The 22,110-nt window shown below is 43.0% G+C and overlaps 1 protein-coding gene across 1 annotated transcript in view; it reads left to right on the top strand.

Moving 5' to 3' along the window:
* Ryr2 (ryanodine receptor 2) overlaps positions 1-22,110 on the top strand; it is a 393,422-nt gene that overhangs the window by 62,523 nt on the left and 308,789 nt on the right. Inside the window, exons 6-10 of the mRNA XM_032885202.1 lie at positions 324-398; positions 2,678-2,756; positions 6,247-6,359; positions 16,805-16,904; positions 17,837-17,933. Coding sequence (XP_032741093.1) covers positions 324-398; positions 2,678-2,756; positions 6,247-6,359; positions 16,805-16,904; positions 17,837-17,933 — 464 coding nt within the window. The remainder of the gene's footprint in view (positions 1-323; positions 399-2,677; positions 2,757-6,246; positions 6,360-16,804; positions 16,905-17,836; positions 17,934-22,110) is intronic.

Here is a 22,110-nt window from a genome sequence, read left to right as displayed (position 1 = left end):
ACCTGGGCTCCCTGTCCAGTAGAGGCTGTGTATAGCTGAAGCATAGGTGGTGACTGAGCAGACTGTGAGTGGTTAGAGTTGTAAGGTTTCCTCACGGATGGCCAGCTGACCTCTCCAGAGCTGGATGAGATGCTCGCTCTATGGCTCGTTCTTCCTTACAGCTTCCCTAGTGTTTAAGAAACTTGTTTGAGGGGGGGTTTGCTTTTCCAACGTTTTTGTGTCTTCCTAAAATTTCCATAAAGACAGAAGAACACTTTATTGACTCTGTTGCTTACTCATTCATGCTTTTCCTCCACTCTATCCTTTCTCTCCCCTTTCCTCAGACTGCTCAAGGTGGAGGCCACCGGACACTCCTCTATGGACACGCCATACTACTACGCCATTCCTACAGTGGTATGGTGAGTAGACATCCTGACTTCATCTCTCGTGTGGCCACGCTGATCCAGGGTCAGGTAGACTGTCTGGAGTTTTGACAGTATCACTTCAGCAGTGATAGTAATGAGTTTGACTTGATATAATAATGTTTAATACCCTTGTGCCCCATTCAATTTTCTCATTCATGAGATGAAGGTTAGATTCAGACATATCAGGTATGGTTCCTATTTTTAAAGCCTTTGATAGAGTTTTAACACCTGTAATACATTAGACAAATTTTAGGAAGGGGCAAATATAAAAAAGCTAAATGTTAACTACTTTCCATTTCCAACTCCGTTTTAAATTATTAATGTATAAATACATTTAAATATCCACCTCTAAGGGAATCTGACACTCTTTTGTTGCCTCCAAGGTTACTTTTGTTCATGTGTACATACATATACATAATATAAAAAATAAAATAAGTCATAAAATATCTTTCCGAAATATAAGATGGAATACTCCCTGTGGGAATCCTTGGAACCTCTTGTCTGTCACGTTGAGAGTTCATGCTTGGCAGTCAGGATGCAGATTGAGTCTCCAGGTCAATCCAGTGACACAGCTCTAAGGTCCTGACTTCCACCTGCAGTGGTTGATCATCCAGCCCGTTCCTTCATCTCCCTCTGTACACCCATGAACACCCAGTTATTCAGATGTGCTATAGTCTATAAGAGCAGTGGTTCTCAACCTGTGGGATGCAACCCCTTTGGGGGTTGAATGACTCCTTCCCAGGTGTTACCTAAGACCATCAGGAAACACATATATTTACATTATGATTTATAGCAGTAGAAAATTTACAGTCATGAAATAGCACAATAAATAGATTTTTGGTCACCACAACATGAGGACCTATATTTAAAGGTCATAGCATTAGGATGGTTGGAAACCACTGCCTAAGGGGATTGGTGTAGTGTTGGCATAAACCATCCATATCTTCAGAGGATCCCAGCCTCACTTGATCCCCAAAACTGTTTCTGGATTTCCTCTGATGGCTCCTTCTCTTGCTGGCAGAGGACTTGCTTCCTACAGATGCTCTGGTATTTTAAGCTTCTGCCACAATCATCTTTTCTCATTCATATGTCACTTAGCAAGGTGTTTGAAGTTGGGAGGTGGTTGGCATGAAAATGATGTAAAATTTAAATTAAGAGTATGTACACTTGAGGCAACCCAAGGATGAGCAGATGAAACAATGCAGTTTTGATAGTCAGAGTTCCCCGAGAGAAATGTGTACATGTATATTCATGCTGCCCTCATTTTAGCAGGATGAAGAACTGCAATCACTCCCAAGTATATTCTGGGTTTTTCCTTTTTGTTGGGGGGTGGGTGGGCAGCTTTCTAATCAGATCATGTACATTTTTAGAGGACCATGAATATCACATGAAGAGAGATAGATAGAAACATGTCCCCACTCTCTTGTCTCCTTGTATTGATGAGCTCATGTTTTAGTCTTTTGTGAGGGGCAGAAGGACTGTGTTTCCTTCATCCTGTTGCTCTGAGGGCCTGCTGTGCAAACGTCGCTGTGCCTCAGGTGTTAGAAGCTCTCCACTCCTCACAGGAGCAGCAAGAATTTGAGGAAAACTCTAATCGGAGGTAGATGATAGCACCTTGCTTGCCCAACTGGATGCTATGTGACTGTATGCATTATAAAAAGTCACTTAATTTCAGTTATATAAATAGAAGGTTTTGATGTGATATACATGCACACATATGCACATGTGCACACATATACACATGTGCACACTATGCACATGTACATTATTCTTTGTTTTATTCTTCTCTCTTCTTCCCCTGCCCTGGCTGGTCTTTCCTCCAAAGAGTTTCCCCTTTTGCCTTCATGTCACATGGATCCTATTACTGTTATTTCCCTTCTCTCCTTTATTGACACGTCCCCTACCCTTCTTACAGTCCTGCTTCTACTTCATGCCCTCCAGCATCACCCATCACCCTAGTCAGAATGGCTCTCATCAAGAAAAAAAATTACAGCCAATGCTCATGAGGATGTGGGGAGACAGAAACACTTACGTGCTGGTCCTGGTACTGTAAACTTACACAGCACTGTGGAAATCAGTGTGGAGTCTCCTCCAAAAAGCTACAAGTAGAAAGACTTTATGGCTCAGGTAGACCATGTATAGGTCTATGCCTTTAAGATTCTAGTCCATAGATCATAGATGTCCTTGTTCATCCGTGTTTAGTGCTGTGTTAACCACTGTAGTCTCAGTAGGACTGTCAACATTTGTGGTGATGCCTGATCTTGTGTTTTCAGTATCTGTGCTGTCTCTCCACCTCCCGGTCTTCCACCGACAAACTGGCCTTTGATGTTGGCCTTCAAGAGGATACCACAGGTGAGTACCACGTACTGTAATGAAACACGGTTCTGAAAGAAGCTGTCTAGGTATGGAAAGAGACTTGGGAGATGGCTGTTTTTATAACAGTCAGGAAAATGATTTCCTTTTTGGCATTTTTGGTAGATTGAGAGAGAGTGTGTTTTTCCTCCTGCTTGATTGCTTTTAGGTAAGTGGTGAGATATAAAATTTTGACTTCCCGTCCTTTCTTCTTATGGATTGAGAGAGGAAAAGCCAGTCCATACTGAATGATGGACTGGTTGTGTGACGCTTGCCCATGTTCACTGAATACTGTGTAAAGTATCAATGCATAGCTTTTAATCATCTTAAAATATCCTTCGGCATAAGATAACTGTGTGCTCAACTTCAGCACTCAAAACACAAAAGCAGAACATGAAATTCTTTGCTGCTCTACCTCGGGGTTCTTATGCGCTGTGTCCAAACAGACAGACACTTCTCTATTTTGGAAAGGATGAAATATGCAAACACAGTTATCCCTTTGCAGAACCCAAATACAATGCTTTGGCGCATTCTTGTTCTCTGTTATCTGCATATTCTCCACTGATTCGCTGTGCCCCATTAGATCGTTTTGTCTTTTACAACGAGCAGGAGAAAACATGGCTGCTGAAAATGAAGATTTTGTGGCAGAGTTAGGAATGTTACTCAGTGGTAGAGCGCTTGCCTACCATGTGAGGAGACTCGGGGTTCAATTCTCAATATCATAAAAATAAAATAACAAAGTAAGATATCAAGAAAAAGTATGGAAGGACAGAATCCAACTTTGACTGTGCTGTTCTTCCATGGTAGGGACCAGATGGTCCATCCACTGCTCGCCCCATTTTATCCCTTGTTGCTGTAAAAATATAAAAATAAAAAAGGGTATAGCTGTCTTTTACCCGCTCTAGGTCCGGCACCTCAGTGCCCCAAGATATCTGCTAGATATCTTGGCGGAAACACATCCCAGCCGCACACTTTCCTACACTCAAAGCATCACATAAAAGAACACACAACACAATAATCTTAGATCCAATTGATAAGATATAATTGTCCACTTAAACATACAAAGCCCGGTACCATCCGTCCCTAGGAACATTAATAACAACCTGTAAATACACAGAGCAGAATCTTAACATCACCTGCCATGGCTTCTCCCCTCTCTCCATCCTGTCTCTTCCTTTCTCTTCTAGTCACCTCCTCTTCCTTCAAACTTCTCTCCTGCCCATCCTTCCTTCTCCTCCAATGACAGGCCTCCTTCTATCCTGTACCTGCCCCTCACCTGTACTTTACAAATTTAATGGGGAGAAAGTTCTGGTGAAGTCACCTGATTCCTGAGTATGTGACTAGGCAGCTGTCCTTGGGGCAGTGGGATTAACATCAAAATACAGATAACTTCAGGGCAAACTACAATCCCTTTTAAAGATGTTCTCAGTGAAGATGTAGCTCTGCGGTAGAGTGCAGAGATGTGCAAGGTCCTGGATTCTCTCCCTAACACCACGAAACAACCTATGTCACACACATGCGTGAAGTTTGAGGGGTTAACTACTGATAACAGTTCTATGTCCTGCAAACTTCAGCAAGGAAGAGGGAAAGAACCGAAACCTTTTTCTGCACACACAAAGGTTAGGAATGCTTGAGGAGAGAGGTCTTCGTCCTGATATAAGCTTACGCCTGTCACACAGATAGCAAAACAAGCACATGGTACCCACATGTAAGGTACAAGTTTGCATTCTACATAATCAATCATTAAAAGTGGGTTTTCCCATTAAATTTTCACAAAGTAGCAATGATGAAAATGAAAATAACATATAATGAACCCAGTTAGCTTTTGATAATTCTTTTATAATCCTGGGCATAAAAAGATAAATATAATATTCATATATTTACTTTATCAACTGTATGTTCAGTTCTGTATTTTTCTAGTTTCTCAGTTTATTTAACTTTACAGCAAATGGTTAAATAAAACAATCTTAAGTTTGAAGACTAAAACACATGATCTAGAACATGTATTTTATATACTGAACTGATCTCATGATAGAATAGCAGTTATCAGCCTTCCATGCCGAGTCCTCCTTTACACCCAGAGTCTGCCCCTGAACCCTGAGCTTTTATTCTACCCTGCTTCCTCCCCACCCTCTGCTTTTTTGTGAGTTCCTGAAGCTCCACGGTGTTTGCCCTTTGTTTCCTGTTTGTCTTCATCAGAATGAAACTCACAAGGCAGACTTTTTCTTTTTCTTTTGTGCTGATGACTTTTCAGTTACTGAGGCAGTGACTCAGAAAGAGTGGATACCCTGTCAATGTTGGGGAGAATTGAATGAAGATGCAGATCAGTGAATGGAAGTGAAGAATTCTCACTGGTTTGGGATGGCTGCAGTGAGTGCATGAGTTCCTAGGATGTATCTCAGATCATTTTACTCATCCGCATAATATCAATCACTGAGCACTGCAGTGTGGTGGCAGGGACCTGGGAAAACCCCAAGGAACAGAAGACACACATGTTCTGGTACTGGGGAGTTCGTTCAGAAGAAGAAATACTATAGAAAAAATAATAAAGGACTGGGGAGACGGCGTAGTGAGCCTGACAGTTAGAGTCGGATCCCCAGATCCCACCTGGTACATGGATTGCAACTGTGTCCTCCGATATAGTCACACACATGATATGGCTTGTGGTATATATGCACAAGTGAGTAAAAATGAAATAAGCCCAAAACAGGGAAAAACAATGGAATTTGGTAGGGGAGGGGACAGATGATTGGAGATGAAGGAACCACCAAAACCCAGCTGGAACTCTCAGAGATCACGGGCTCAGGACAAGGGACCGTGGATAGCCGCCTGGCTGCTTCTGGTTTGGGTGACGGGGCTAAGGAAGGCAGATGGATGTGTGCTTTTTGATGGCTGCTTGACTCATTTCAGATGGATTTGTCTTAATGTATACCAGCTCTTATAGTACATCTGTTTGTACTATGAGTCTCTTAGATTAATAGGAAATAATGCAATTTATAAGGAAATAAAGCAAAGTGGGGAAGATGTGGTAATGAGACTTTTAAGATAGCAATCCTTTGTGTCATTATTGAATCAACAAAGAGAGCACTTAAAATGCAACTAACCCAACAGAAAACCTCAATTCCTTTTGATGAATATCACGCAAATACATATTAATTCTTAATAAGCTTGTTTAGGGAATGAAATCACCCTGGCTAACTGGAACATCTAGGCCCGTGTTAACATATGTAAATAAATGTCCCTTTCCAGCAGTTTTTATTGGGGAAAAGATACCAAACTGTCACACCCATTTCCCATTAAGAGAAAGGTTGCATTTCGGTTTGTCCCACTCTTGGTGAGTTTGGCTGACTTCCTCTCATTCCCATGATCCAAGAGATTAATTTGCATGACATCATGTATTTCTGAAAGTCCCACGAGTGGCATCACCTGCAGAGGGAATGGATCTTAGATTAACTGAATCGTCTCTATGTTTCAATTCTGTCACTTGCAGGGGAGGCTTGCTGGTGGACCATACATCCTGCCTCTAAGCAGAGATCAGAAGGAGAAAAGGTGCGGGTTGGGGACGACCTCATATTGGTCAGCGTGTCCTCAGAAAGGTACTTGGTAAGTATGGGGACAGGGCTGAGGGCTGATGCTCTGCTGAGAGCCAGAGGTGAAGTGATGCTTGGTAGAAAATGTGCTTATGAGCAAGCCAAGCTTATAGGGAGATGCTTCCTAAAGGCTCCTGCCTCTAGCTGGTGAGTTATAAATAACTTCAGGGAAGAGAGGGAGATGCCTATGGCCTTAGCAGAGGATAGCTCCCTGGGTCTCTGAGCAGGCTTCCTCCTCCGCATGCCCCACCTTGATATGCATATTCATGAGGCTGGTAGTGCCTGCTCTTGGGGTCTTTTATTAATAGAATGTAAAGGAGTCTGATTGGGGATTTCAAATTCTTTGGTCTTTGTTTCCTGCCCCATGTAAAGGTTGTATCATGTAGGTTCTCGGTCCATATTTTGATATTGGTGACAGTAACTGACTGTGTGAGAGACACCATTAAGCAACAGCTCATCTGTCAGCAGCACTGCCTCAACTCAAAGGGTGGTGGTTAATTAAGTGTAGGAGAATGAAGATGTTAGTGAATCCTTGGATATATATATTTTTTTATTTAATACGCTGTTTTTCTAATCTAAAGAGTAATCCTGTACAGAAGTTCATAGAAGAATGAGATCCAAGGAAAGGTAGATGTATACAATATTTTTAGGGTTTTTTTTGTAATTTTTTTTTTTTTTGAGAAAGGGTCTTACTGTGTAGACCAGGCTAGCCTTGGGCTCATCCTTCTGCCTTATCTTCCATTGCTGGCAAAGTAGGCCTTCACCAGCGTGCTCAGCTAAATAGTACATTTCTCTTTTGCAGTATTGAGTATTCAGCCCATTCCCAGTATATGCTAGGCAAACACTCTGCTACTGAACAGTACTCTGCTACTGAACTGCCCTCTAAAGATTGAACCACTAATTGGATATTGTTCTATCTTGCTTTTCTGTTGCTGAGATAAACACCAAAACGACTTGAGGAGGAAAAGGTTTATTTCACCCTAGAGAGTTACAATCCATTATTGTTATGGAGAGAATGCAAGGCAAGAACTTGAAGTAGAAACCATGAATGAAAAATGCTTCCTGGCTTACTTCCACTGACTCCTTGCTAAACTAGCTTTCTTAAACAAACCCAGGATCACCTTTGTAGACATGGCACTGCCACAGCGGGCTAGGCTCTCCTACCCTCAATTAGCAGTCATGTCCCACAGATACATCACAGACCCATCTGATCAAGGCAATTCCCAGTTGGGATCCCCTTGAATGATTCTGAGCAGTGTCAGTTTGACAGCTGGTGCCAGCTAGGAGAAATAGAAAATAAAAACATTTTTAAAGATTTCATGAATACCAACATAAAGTATCCCAGAGGGAGTAATAGATGGTAAAGGAAAGAAAGATGACACTGAGTAGGTCACTGTGAAGTAATCATTGTATTAAAGAGCCTACTGTGAGAGGCAATGAACCTCTAACACCGTAGATCAGTCTTTAGGGTGCCCTTTTGCTTTGTAAACATGGTAATAGAAGCTGGGGAAACAGAGCAGTCCATCAGGTGCTTGTGTGGAAACTTAGGACATGAATTCAGATTCCAAAATCCACATAAAAAAATCAGGACATGATAACACACTTGTCCCAAATATGGTGAATCAGAGGCAGGCAGATTCTTGGTGCTTGCTTGCCAGACAGTGTAGCCGATTTAGTGAGCTTCAGGCCAGTGTGAGCCTATCCCAGTAACAGAGTGGATGGATGGCATCTGATCTGATGTGTGGCAATGAAGTTAACTTGTGACCTCCACATGAACACACACACACACACACACACACACACACACACACACACACACACACACACACACAAACTGAAACAGAAAGGGAGAAAGGGCTTGGTAACAAAGTCATTTTCAGTGTACCAACAAGTTCAATTCATTCTCAAGTGTTTCTAGGGAGACGAGCCTTGCCTGGCTTCCTGTGTACAGAATGGTGGTGTTAGAGACAGCGGGATGGCTTAACAGAGCCTCCTGTCATGGACAGGAAAAATGGCACTGCTAGGTGAGTTTGCCCCAGCATAGTGGTAGGAGGCCTGGAGCCGTCCTTCACTTTTATGTCCATGTTGTCCCTGTGTAAGTTTCTAGTGCCATGCCACTGTGCAGCTTATTAAAACATGCATCATTAAGGCCCTGATGTGTACCAGAGCTGTGCCACGAGGGTGATGCACCCTGAGCAGAAGATGGGCATTTGAAGTTTAGCAGGGCTGAGAACCCAATGGGAAGAGATCAGCTCATGCCTCCTTCAGGACAACACTCCAAACCTGTTTTCGTTTGACTTGGACCTGACAGCTCCTATCTGCTGTGGTGTCCCAGCTTGTACTTCACGCTGTGCAGTAGAACTGACTTGATAGGGTGGTCTCATCATCCATCAGAGGAATAGCCAGAACCTCAAAGAGCTAGGCATCTAGGGCCCCTCTACAGCTATCCACCGTGTGGGTTCTAGAACTAGCTCCCTGGCCTCCGGATTTTCTGTTTTTAAAGTAAGTTTAGTGCTCATGGGAGCACCCAGTCCAAACCTTACTGTGAGAGGCTATGAGGTAGGGCAATTGAGTGTTCACTGAATGAGAAAAGACCCCAGGAGCAAGTGACAAAAAATGATACATGCAGTTCCCGGCCTTTGGAAATAAATAACCTGATTCATTAAAATTTACTACTAGTTCTCAAGCTGCATTTTATCCAAGTACTTAACTTCACTTTACTGAATAGCCTGTATGTATGTCTGTATATATATATATATATATATACATTTAATAAATAATATATTTATTTAAAAATATATTAGGAATATAATACATAAATAATTTGTATACATGTTAGATAATATAAAGCAAAATATATAAAAGGTCTATAATGTAAATGCATAAATATTAGTTTATTTAGATATAAATATAAACGTGTGTGTGTGTGTGTGTGTGTGTGTGTGTGTGTGTGTATGTGTATGTGATTTTGAGACATGGTCTTACACTCGATAGCCACCGCTGGCCTTGGTACTCATTGTGTAGGCCAAGATATCTTTAAACTCACGGTAATCTTTTTTCTTTTTTTTGCCTCAATTCCCGAGTATTAGGCTCATGGGCATCGGCTACTAAACTCAGTTCTGGGTAACCATCATAGAGGTTAACAGAGCAGCAGGCCACGTGGCTGAGATTCCACTCTCGTGCGCTAATGAGGCCAGAGCTTTTATTGTTCATATCCACAGAACCCCGCAAAGAACAGAAGAATCTCCAAGAACACACTGTCCATAGTTTCTGCTCTCAGACAAGTAATGCTGCTACCAAACCATGTGGTCCGCTTTCTGCCAGTGTGACAGGTTCCCGAGGCAGGCTAACTTAAAATAGGGGAACACTAGTTTTGACTCGAGAGTTTTGAAGATTCCATTCTGTGGCCACTAGGCCCCATTGCCACGGGCCTGTGGTGTGACAGAGCATCCTGTCAGGGGAAACATGGGGGTTGGGGTGGGGGAGCAAGCCTGCTCATCTCAGGGCAGTGGGGACAGAAGTAGAAAGAGGCAAGAATTCTCTCTATCAAAAGCACAACCCCAATCACCTAACTCCGTCCCTCTAGGCTCCACCACGGAAGGATTCCTCCCAACAGTAATGGGACCACCCGTTTACTGGGTGAGTGAAGGATGCTGATGCTGACAGACATCCTCATTGAGCACTGTGGTGAGGGGTTCACGGATGTATATGGTGGACTCAGTGCGAAGGTTTTTAGAAAATGGATGAAAATGAAGAAGTGTAGTAAATGGACTCTGAGTACCTTGGCTGGCCTTGAGCTGGCTGTGAAATCAGGAAGGACGCTGAACTTCCGACCTGCATATCTCTACCTTCCAAGTGTTAGGATTCCAGACGTGGCACCGTGCCTGGTTTATGCGGTACTGGCATTTGGGCACAAGGTCTTGTACGCTCTAGACAAGCACTCTGTCAGCTGAGCCGCATCCCCAGGCCCCATGCATAGTTTCTTAGGTCCTCAGTATCTTCATCTGCAGGATGGGATGAAGTATGAACCATTCAGCTGATGCAGGGGCATTAGGAGAATCAAATGCTGAAATCCAAGTAAGGCCATTTGCCCTTGAGTAGTAAGTAGCTGCCTGTGTTTGCTTGAGAAGTTGGTGCCCCTGCACAATGGTTAAGGAAGCTACTGGTATTTAGTTTAAGGAAGAGAAACCTGGTCTCGAGAGGAGGACTATTACAGAGAGTCTTAAATAAAGACTTACTGTAGGAAAGCAAGGTCTGTCTGTATTCCGAGATGCTGACATGATTAAAGAAAGAAATAATTAAAACTTCTGTTTTAAAATGCATTGGTTAAAAGTGACCATAGAAAATTAAAGCTCTAGCCTTTGACTTTTTCTCTTCAGGTCCGTGGCTGATGAGCTACTTCTCTCCCTCTCCTGAGATCATTTAAGATTAATCCAGTCGTACATTTGGAACACTAATGGGGCTGGAAGCCCTTGTAGTGGTGAATGATAGCCAGCTAATTTTCTTCCCTCCCATCTACAAAAGAACCTCCCAGACAGAAGAGGGCGCTGTGGTCAGGGATGTTCATCCTGTCTGTCAGCTTTGCAGGTTGGACACAGGTCAATCCCCAATGAATAAAGGGGTCTTGGCTGTAAGAATGGTTGTAAGCTACTCACACGACACTGTCTTTCTTTACTTTTGCTGTTTGGTGTTCTAATGTGAAACGACATCCTAATCTTTCCAGGACTGTCCAGAGGGGGTTTTCTGTGCTCCTATTGGACAACTTGTCTTTTAAAGAGGCTTTTCCTAAAGCAGCTTATATATAAGAGGAAAAAAAAAATCTTAGTATAGAGAGAGCGGGGCAAACTGGTGTCACTTAGTATCCTCTTCAAATGGAATAAGACAGGGTAAGTCACATGGCACTTCATTTTTAATGTGTCAGTTGTAAAACCTCCCTGGTCCGCATAGATGCTTCCCATCCGTGACTTACGGAAACATTGATTTTTGTGTTGTCCAGGTTACTTGCAGACCTACAAGAATCTCAGGGTTCATAAAACCGTAGCCCAATAACTTACTGAAAATGAACCATCAAGGATCTGGAGAGAGAGCTCAGTAGTTAAGAGCCCTTGCTGCTCTTGCCTGGGACCTGGGTTCTGTACCTGCGTCCTAGCATGACACAGAGGCCAACTTTCAGGACTGAGTTCTGCCCTTCCACCATGTGGGGTCTAGGGTTTGAACTCAGGTCGCCAGTCTTTAACCTCTGAGTTCTCTCTCTAGCCCTGGCTTAATATTTTATCAGTAGCAAATAAACAATGCATGTTGCTTCCAGAGAGTTAGAAATAAGATGGTATTTCTTGATGGTACCAGAAAGGTCCAAACTCACATCTTCAGGCTTGGCCCCATGAACCTTTACCTTCCTGCTGACTTACCTCCATGGTCCTTGGATTTTTAAATAAGAAAGGCATTTTGATTGAATAACAAGTTGCTGGATTTCCTATATCTACATAGATTCTATGTCAACAGAAGGCAGGGATCCTTAATAATTTGTGAGTGATTTATTATGACAGTGCAATTTAGGGGCCACCCCTAAGCACATGCCCTGCCACTGAGTCATCAGGTCCAGTCCCTTTGTTTAAATTTTAGTTAATTTACCTTGAGCCCCCTTTTCTGTTTCTATGGCGCGGGTGAGGAAGTCATCAGATAGTACATTTAAAAAACTACCCAGTCTTTGTCTCCCATTTATCTTTTCTTGTTTTTTTTTCCCCCCCAAAGAAGAAGCTGCAGCCCGAGGGCTATGATAGCTTGTTTACTCATGTTTCTTGTCCCCGGATGCTAATTTATTTGGAATGCTGTATCACCAGGGCCCAAATGCCTGACATTTAATAAGAGATAAATAAACGAATGAAAAACTGCATCAGACAAGGGCTGAATGCAGAGAATCTTAGAAAAATGTTGGGGCCATGGAGCCTTCTGGCAATGTGATAAAGATTCCGACCTGCTGTCCCAAGCAGCTTTTGGGATGCAGCAAATGAATTCACAAGATTAGAAGGGAAATTAAAGGGTCAGAAGACACCTCGTTCTATGGGATTTGGGTTAAGATCTCAGGAGAGTGGTGGGTCACTTAGGCCTCTGGGATTCTGAGTTTCTGCCATATAATATTTTATTCCTTCATAGCTTTAGGATCAGCAGTTTTGATGGATCCTGCTTTACTGCTCCTAAATTGGAAAAGTCCTTTATTTTTTACTATTAATTTTCGACACATTGCTCAGACAATTGTTCTGTATTTTTTAAAGGTTAAAACACATAGGCTAAAACAGATGGGTTGGTGGGTAAATGGCTTGGAGAGCACACATGAGTAACCGAGGTCTATGCTCCAGAACACGTGGCAGGAAAGTCATGGACTGGAGAGATGGCTCAGTGGTTTGGATCACTGTTGATCTTGCAGAAGACCCAGGTTTGATTCCTAGCATCTATGTGATGGCTCACAACCGTCTGCAACTCCATCCCAGGGGATAAGACACCCTTTTCTGAGCTCTGTAGGAACTAGGCAAGCACACAGTACCCACGCATGTGCACACGCATGCATGTGTGCGTGCGGACACACACACACACACACACACACACACACACACACACACACACACACACACACACAAAGAAAACAACATTACGTTAAAGGTGAGACTTGATTGCAGAGCCAGGCACCCTGAGTCCTGACACTGTGGCTTAACAGAGCCATCTTACGTGTGGGTGCCCTGCTGGGCGTATTGTTAGCCTGAGGCTGGTTTTGCTTTCTCTGCTACCATCCATCTTTGCTTTAAGGACTACTCACCTTGGTTTCAGTAATTGGACTGTTGCTGCCTTCTGAATATTTAATAGCGACGGGCTTGACTCGGTGCTGTTCCTACTCAGATTTCCATTTTGTTGTTTTTAGGCAGCAAAATTAAGTAGACGATTCAGGGGGCAGTGCATGCTGAGATGGTTTCTGTTGAAAAGTAGGTTTTATTTAGATAACTGTGGCCTCAGTATGTTCTTAAGGACATGGTTAGGAGTCCTTCTAACAGACCATACAGTTCGTTCTCTCTCTCTCTCTCTCTCTCTCTCTCTCTCTCTCTCTCTCTCTCTCTCTCTCTCTCCTCCCTCCCTCGCTCCCTCCCTCTCCATGCGTGATTCCTCTTTGTGCTTGTATGCAATATACACATCACATTTCAGTTCCCTTAGTCACACATTACATTTTGGCCATAGCTGCTCCTGGCTGCCTGAAATTTGAGCTCTTTGTCTGTAAGTCTGTCCTTCACTCCCTCTTCAGTGTGTGCCCAAAGCTTCAAAGAGAGGATTCTGCACTGCACTCTGTGTCCTCATGACTCCTCATGACATTTCTTGGCCATAATCAGAGGGGTATTTTTATTTTATTTTATTTTTTGTTTGTTTGTTTGTTTTTTTAATTTTAGCCAGCCTACAATACCATACCAAGTAGTCAGATATATTAGAATGAAAAATCCAAACTGGCTTATTAAATTTGTATTATCTTTGAAACATTTATAGCCTAACTATATTATACATGTATAAATATGAAGTTTGTATCTACTTACTTAGAGACACGGCATCCCAAATAGGAGGTCCAGGACACATACTCTCACTGCTTCCCTTAAAGTCTTTGGCATAAGAGCTCCTATCTCTCCCCATGGAATCAATGTGTCCCCTTCAGATTCAGCATGGAAGCCTGTTCCAGCTGTTTATTTAGAAATATTCTCTTTTGATAATCAAATTCAAAAGCATTTTAATATACTTTACCCATTAATAGAATACATATATACCAATGCATGGCAGTTTTTATTGCCCCCTTATCTCTCCCTATAAGATCACAAGCACCCTGGGGTCAGAAGGTCCTTCTGATAATATTCAGCACAATGTTTTAGACAACACATTGAATGAATGTGTGATGAATTAACAAATGGGTATCTGTTGTGTATGAACTTTCACTTGGTTTAAAATCAAAATCAAATATAAGCTTTAGTATTATGAACTCTTTTCAGAAGATTTGGTGAAAAAAAATAGGTGTGTGTGTGTATGCACCTGTATATATGGATATAGATATGTAGATATGCACAATTCTGTTTACATAGACATATGTTACATTCTGTTTTTGACATAGACATAACTCAGATTTTACTGGGGGCTGGGGTGATGGCTCACTGAATGAAGTATTTGCTGTGCAAGCAAGAGGACCTAGGTCCCAATCTTCAGCAACTACAGAGAAAGCCAGGTACAGTGGTACCCGCAGCTCCAGAGCTGGAGATGAGGTGGGAAGGTCCCTGGGGCTCCCTCCCAGCCGGTCTAGTCAAATTGGTAAGGACTAGGTTCAGTGAAAGACCTGGTCTCAAAAACATAACATTGAAAAACAGCTGAAGAAGCCATCCTACATCAGTCTGTGGCCTCCACACACAAGAGTGTTCACATACAAACATACGACAGACAACCAGACACCAACACTTACACAAAAAGAAATGAATGAGAATTGTTGATAAAAGTTTTGCCGTTTTGATCTTAAAGGTCTGACTGTCATCTTTTCCTTATTTATTGAGTAGCAAGCACACTGGATGGACACCCTTGTGAAACCCGTGTCAGGCAGATTAAAGGGAAAAAAAAAGAAATGAGTCAAAGAAGCGTGTTGTGCGCTAATCACCAGGAAAAACATACTGTTCTTATTTATGGGGCAGATGGGATAGGATTGATCTGTTAGCACTCTAAGTGTTTCCACATCAGAGGAAAGAAAAGTAAGTCAAGAAAGGAGTCTGGGAGGGGGCTGAGGGACAAGGCATAGGAATGGTGACCCTGGGGGACTCAGGGATTTCATGAAGACAAGTGACAGCTGGGGTTTGAGAGAAATGGAAAAATGATTAGTAAACCCAATGATTACCTGGGAAACTTTGAATCTATTGATTGGTGCAGTTACTGATCAAGTTGGTCTGCGTATTTTACACTGTCAGTTTCAAAAGTCTTTTGTTTTAATTGATTTTTGGTTATCATACATAGAAATGGATCTTACTGTGACATTCACACACAGATATCAGACAGACCTTTTATACTTAGTTTATCTTTCTGTTTGTACTGCCCCTAATCCCACCTCTCCACTTGTTGACCCCTCCTTCTCTCTACCTCCCTCCTTCTGTTCTCACGAAGAGTATTCCTATACTCTTGTCCATTTCTCTTCCTTCTGTCTAGACTTTTTTCCTCCTCTCTCATAGCCCCGTGTGTGCACATACATGTATGTATGCATGGATGCATACCATCTTTCAGTGCACATGTTTGTCTTTCAGAGAAACATAAAGTGTTTATCTTCCAGTCTTAGCTCTCCTTCATACTGATCTGTTTTCTGGCAGATACCATAACATAATTCTTCATTATGGATAACTAAAATTCTCTCATATATGTGACTTGCAGTTTCTCTATCCAGTGGTTTTGGTTTGAGAGGAAGAGTGAAATTGTTGATGGAGAGTTGTCATCATCGTCTATTGTCTCGGAGATCAAACTGCAGCCAAGAAGTCACTGAAGGGCTCTATTGGCATCATGGCTTGTCAATAAACTGTCACAGTGTCATATGTAGGAGAGCGACTGATAATTTCAAGCACCCATTTTAATACTATTCTGTCTATCAAATCTTAAGACAAAATTTTTCCGGACACATAAATTTTCTCTGTGTATTTGTTATTTATCTGTGTGTTTTTCTGATTACTGGTTTACCAGTAACTCCTTGGGGTAAAACTGAAAAGTATGTAAAGTTACACAGTGTTCTAGTTAGCTTTTCCTGTCAACTCAGGTTGGCCTAGAATCACCTGAGGAGGGAGTCTCATTTGAGAGGTTTCCCAGAACATACTGACCTTTAGGCTTATCTACAGAGGATTGTCTTGATTTGGGATTGATATAGAAGGGCCTAGCCCACCTTGGGCAGCACCATTCCCACGGTAGGTAGTCCTAGGCTGTATAATAAAGCTAGCCAAGAATGGGACTTGGGGTGTAAGCCAGCACACAACCCCTGCCATGGTTTCTGCTTGAGTTCTTGCACCAAGTTTTCCCAGCAATGAACTGTGACCTGGAAGTATAAGCCAAATAAATCCTTCCCTCCCCTAAGTTGGTTTTGGTCAGAGTATTTCATCACAACAACAGAAAGGAAACTAGGAACAAATAATAATCTCTATTATTCTTTTTTCCTGCCCATGTTTTAATTATCTTGTTTAGATTCATTTATTTTTTGAATCAGAGCATGTTGTCCAGGCCGGCCTTGAACTCAGAATCTTCCCTGAGTATTGACATTCCGTGTCTGTGCTACCATGCCTGTCTAGTATCTTAACCTTTGAGGAACAGGCTGACGTGCATGTCCCCTATGCACACTTCCAAATCAGCGGCGTTACCATCAGGCTGCCAGAGCTCCTTGTACCAGGCTCTCACAGCACTGCCTCCTCTTGCCTCTTGCTGCAGCACTTGTCATACGGCAACAGCAGCTGGCGTGTAGACGCAGCCTTCCAGCAGACCCTCTGGAGCGTGGCCCCTATCAGCTCAGGAAGTGAAGCAGCCCAAGGTAAGAGATCCACTTTAATTAAAAGGCTTGTCCTTGATACAGAGTTGATGCTTATCCCTGAAATTGTGATAATGAGCTGAGGGCTAATTAGAGACCTTTCATGTCCTGATATTCTATCGTGCGGAAACATGACATTTTAGAATCTTGCCTAAACTGCTATGTAAAAGGGAAGCCCGTGCTAGATTTCATCTTCTCTTATTTTCCTGGTATTATCAACTTTGCCTGGTTCTGTGATTTCATGTACTAGCTTTCTATAGGCTGTTTACCCCATTTGTGAGACCTTGAGGTACTGCTCAGTTAGTCTAATATCATCCTTTCTCGTTATATTCCTGTGCCTAGTAGATTCAGATATGAGCCAGTACTTGTTTATGTGTGTATGAATGTATACATGTGTGTGTGTGTGGGGGGAGATGCATGTGTATGTACATGCAAGTGGAGGCTAGAAGTCAAGATGGTTGGATGTTGTTTATTTTCTGCCATATGTATGTGTGCATGTGTGTTTGTGTATGTTTGCATATGTGTAGGTATGCTGGTGCACATGTTCATGTTCATTCCATTGATTGATTGGTTGATTGATTGATTGATTGGGTCTTTTCGTTGGCCTGAATCCTGCTGATAAGTTGAGGCTGGTCAACCAGGGATTGAGTCTCAGGGATCTTCTTGTTGACTGAACGTCTCCACAGCCCTACATTTTGTATATTTAATGGTGATGTTTATGAGCGTGAGGCCACCCCCTGGTTAAAATATCAAACTGCAGGGCTCAACGGGTCAGCCAATGCCATCCACCTTTGTGATTTGGTCACAGGCCCAACACCATTTTCTAGTCCAATATTTCTCTGCCCGTGCAAGTCGATGATTGTATCAGATGCTCTGTCTGGCTGTCAGCCTCTGGCCATGATATTATGAACACAAATGACTTTGAATCCTTACAGGGTATCTCATTGGTGGTGATGTTCTCCGGCTGCTACATGGACACATGGATGAATGTCTCACTGTTCCTTCAGGAGAACATGGTGAAGAACAGCGGAGGTTGGTACTTGAGCCTGGCATGTGGCACTAGCTTTGATGTATTTGTTGGGGAAAGAATAATCTTGATGTTTCAAAAAGTAGCACACAACCAAACTGAAGATAATTTGGCAAGGCATTTTTCCTTTTGCAGAAATGGTGCATCAGAAGCCAGACCTGCTAGCTAGCATGCTGGGCAGAGTGACCTCTGTCTTTCAACACTAAAGTAGGTTGTGACTGGGTCTCATCCCATTAGTGAGTTTTTGACTTCACAATTGGCTAATTGGCCCAAAGAGAAAGGCAGGGTGGGGTGGAATGGGATTAAGGAAATATTGGCCCTTGTTGGGCTAACTACCTTTGATAGGAAAACGAAATGTTTTTCCCAGACTGACCCATTCTGTTTTCTTTGTTATGACAGAATTTTCTGTACATAGGAACAGGTCTGTTGCAAACATTAGCATCATCCAAAGTAGACTACACACATTCATTTCCACTGCGACTTTCCACAGCCTAAGAAGGCTGCTCTCTAGTTTCTTAACTGCCAGAAGAGCTGAACGTCTCCATCTACTTACAACACATAAGAAGCACCAAGCGAAACAAACTGGGAGGGAGGAGAGAAAACATGAAGCTAAACTGTTTAAGGTGCCATTAAATGCTCACTGATCTTGAACGATATTTCTGCAAGGTTTAATCGCACACCCAGTCAGTCTCAGAGTTCTCAGTATTCTTTCCTGTCATCTGTCATTTACTGGAAAGTAAAGAAGTTGACCACTTTCCCTCCAACTTTACATGGAGACCACGTTGAAATTGCCTGCAGGTACTGATAGAGGTAAACAGGTGCCAGTGTGATCCAGTGCTGCGGTTTGCCTCATGAATTAATTAACAAGGGGCGTAAGCTAAAGTTCACTAAGAAGAAGCCACACAGAAGAGGAGAGCTGTCTGGGTGGCTTGTTATATGCTTTTAAACCTCTGAGTGGGCTTTTCTCGTGATGTTAACCTGGGTATTTGGGTAGCTCATTCAATAGATACTTACCATTCTCATTTAGTAAAAAGATAGAGCAGGGTCTTTAGAAAATCGGCAGCCACTTCAGTAGCTCTGGAAGACTTAACTGGGAGCCTGCTCCTAGGTTTTGCCTCTCATGGGCTGACCTAGCTTAAGGTCAAGAGGAGCACAGCTTCTAGGAAAGTTCCCTCAGCTTCAAGTGCTTTGTCACTTGCAACTGTGAAACTCCTCCTCACAATGCACTTCGTCCTCAGTGGTGTTATTTAGAGGTGTGTGTGTGTGTGTGTGTGTGTGTGTGTGTGTGTGTGTGTGTGTGTGTGTGTCCAACTCTATGTCTGTCCATGGGTGTGATATAGATAGATAGATAGATAGATAGATAGATAGATAGATAGATAGATAGATAGATGAATGGATGATGGGTGGATGGGTGGATCTTAGGGAGGCAGAGGTATCATGGGTATGGGTCTGAGTCTGGAGGGTAGGTGTGTTGGAGTTTCCAGGTGTGTTGACTCACAGGCTGGAGAGATGGCTTAGAGGTTAAGAGCACTGACTACTCTTCCAGAGGTCCTGAGTTCAAATCCCAGCAACCACATCTGTAATGGGATCTGATGCCCTCTTCTGGTTTGTCTGAAGACAGTGACAGTATACTCACAAATATAAAATAAATAAATCTTTGAAAAGAAAGAAAGGAAGAAAGAAAGAGAGAAAGAAGGAAAGAAAGAAGGAAAGAAAGAAGGAAAGAAAGAAGGAAAGAAAGAAATTGAACAGAGAAGCCTGCCTAGTTAGAAGGAAGGAGATGATGTATTAATGGAAAGATACCCAGGGGTCTATGAAGTGGCATATTTTACCAGCGACCTGGCTCCAAGAAGGCAGAAAGGGGTGAGCCGAGGTCTGCAGTAAGCTTTTTTGGGTCATTAGCTTAGTATCTGCCTCTCCTGAATTCATAAAATGCAGACAGCTCTTCAGAGCATGCTCTTGTGTCTCAGTGAAGCTCGGCCAGACTAAAAGCTGCTGGTCTTTCACCTGCTGCCTCTTGAATGTTAGCCTCTGACATTTCCTCTTCCCATTTCCTAGTCTCCTGCCTCAGTGCCTAGCTAGAGAAAGGGGATCATTAGGGGGCAGGCATTCGGATTTGTAATCCTGCCACACTCTCTCAGTTCTGCTCCCTGTCCGTTCAGATGTGAGCAAGCTCTGGTCACCTGCTGTTCCTGCCACCATGCCTCTACCATTATGACAAACACAGCCCCTGAACCATGAACCTAAATAAGTTGGCTGCTTTTAAAGTGCTTCAGCCAGGTGTTTTATTCGTTTGTTTAATTATGTTTTATTGCATTTATTTATTTATTTATTATTTATTTGTGTGTGTGTGTGTGTGTGTGTGTGTGTGTGTGTATACACAAGCTGCAGTGTACATGTGTGGTCAGTCTTTTCTGTGTGGGTGCCAAGGATCAAATAGTCATCAGGCTTGGTGGCAACTGCCTTTACCTTCTGAACCATGAAGTAGCCCATGCCAGGCATTACATACAGTGTCAAAAACGTAACCAGTACACGTTGCTTTCAGAATAAGATGCAGATGGTACTGAGAGGGTCTTAGAACGGTGAACGGGACATTAAAAGGCAGTTGGCTTGAGGAATTAATTCCAAACACAAGGCCAAACGTGAGAGTCAGCATGAGTGATGAAAATACGTTCTGAAACAGCAGTTCTCCTTTTCCTTAAGTGTTGTAGAGAGAATAAGGAAAGGTTAGGAGCTCGGTGCATCCGCTGCTGTCATTTTTCTGTTGGCTCTAGGCTCATGGCCTGGCTTTTCCCCTGTGCTGCCTGGGAGGAGTTTGTGGGGGCTGGGCTGAAATCATCATAGGTGCGACAGGCAAAAGACACTTGGATTAAAGGTGAGAAAAGTGTGCAAGGCAGGGGAACCCATTAGAGAGTTGGAGATCGTGAGGATCCCGTCATAGAAAGTAAGGCCCTTGTCTTAGTTACTCTTCGTTGTTATGTCAAAAGAAGGAACTCTTCGAGGAGGGAAGATGGGATTTTGTTCGTGGCTTCAGGGGAGAGAGTTGGTGTGAGAATGGTACTGGCAGCCAGTGTCTTTTATCTTCATCATTGTCATCATCATCAATAATTGATTATTTTATTTATTTACATTTAAGTGTTGTCCCCATTCCCGTCCGTCCCCAACACCCCCCACCCATGCCCCCTCCTCTGGCCTCTATGTGGGTGCTCCCCCATCCACTCCCTCCCGCCTCCCCACCCTGGCATTCCCCTACACTGGGGCATCAAGCCTTCACAGGACCAGGGGCCTCCCCTCCCATTGATGCCAGACAAGGCCATCTTCTGCTACATATGCAGTTGGAGTCATGGGTCCCTCCATGTGTACTCTTTGGTTGGTGATTTAGTACCTGGGTGCTCTGGGGGATCTAGTAGGTTGATACTGTTGTTCTTCCTATGGGATTTGCAACCACCTTTTGCTTCTTCAGTCCTTCCCTCAACTCTTCCATTGGAGTCCCCATGCTCAATCTGATGGTTGACTGTAAGCCTCCATCTGTATTGGTCAGGCTCTGAAAGAGCCTCTTGGGACAGTTATATCAGGCTTCTGTCAGCAAGCGCTTCTTGGCGTCAGCAATAGTGTCTGGGTTTGGTGGCTACATATGAGATAGATCTCCAGGTAGGGGTAGTCTCTGGGTAGCCTTTCCTTCAGGACAGGAACAATTCTGGGTTTGTTTTTTTATGAGAGCTAAGTTAAAATTATGCTTAATGAGTTCAGAGGGTCTTAGCGCAGGAAGCTAGAAATTGGGATGTCTGAGTCTGATCCAGAAAACAAGTGTGTGTTGAATATAAAGCACAGGGGCGTGAGGACAGTTGAGGGAAAGGGCGTCAGTCACATGCTCAGTCCAATGGAGAGGAACTGTGGGAGCAGATTTCGGCCAGCCATTCACCAGTGCCTTCAGAAGATAGAGACTTGGATGCTGGGTTAATGCAACTCTATATGCTGACCTTGATTGAATTCTGATAACTTTCCTGCCAGTTGAGTCTCAGTGTGTGTTCACCTGAACATACTGAGAGACACTTACAAGGTCATGGAGGCAGCGAGAATACATCTGTTTGCATATCTTTTTATAGCATGTTGACATGGTGCAATTAGATGTCGTGGATTCACATCATGACTGTAGGGAGAGCATGAGTCAGAGCTAGGCAG

The sequence above is a fragment of the Rattus rattus genome, chromosome 14 (assembly GCF_011064425.1).
Source record: "Rattus rattus isolate New Zealand chromosome 14, Rrattus_CSIRO_v1, whole genome shotgun sequence".
Lineage (NCBI taxonomy): Eukaryota > Metazoa > Chordata > Mammalia > Rodentia > Muridae > Rattus > Rattus rattus.
This window is presented reverse-complemented; position numbering and strand designations above follow the sequence as displayed.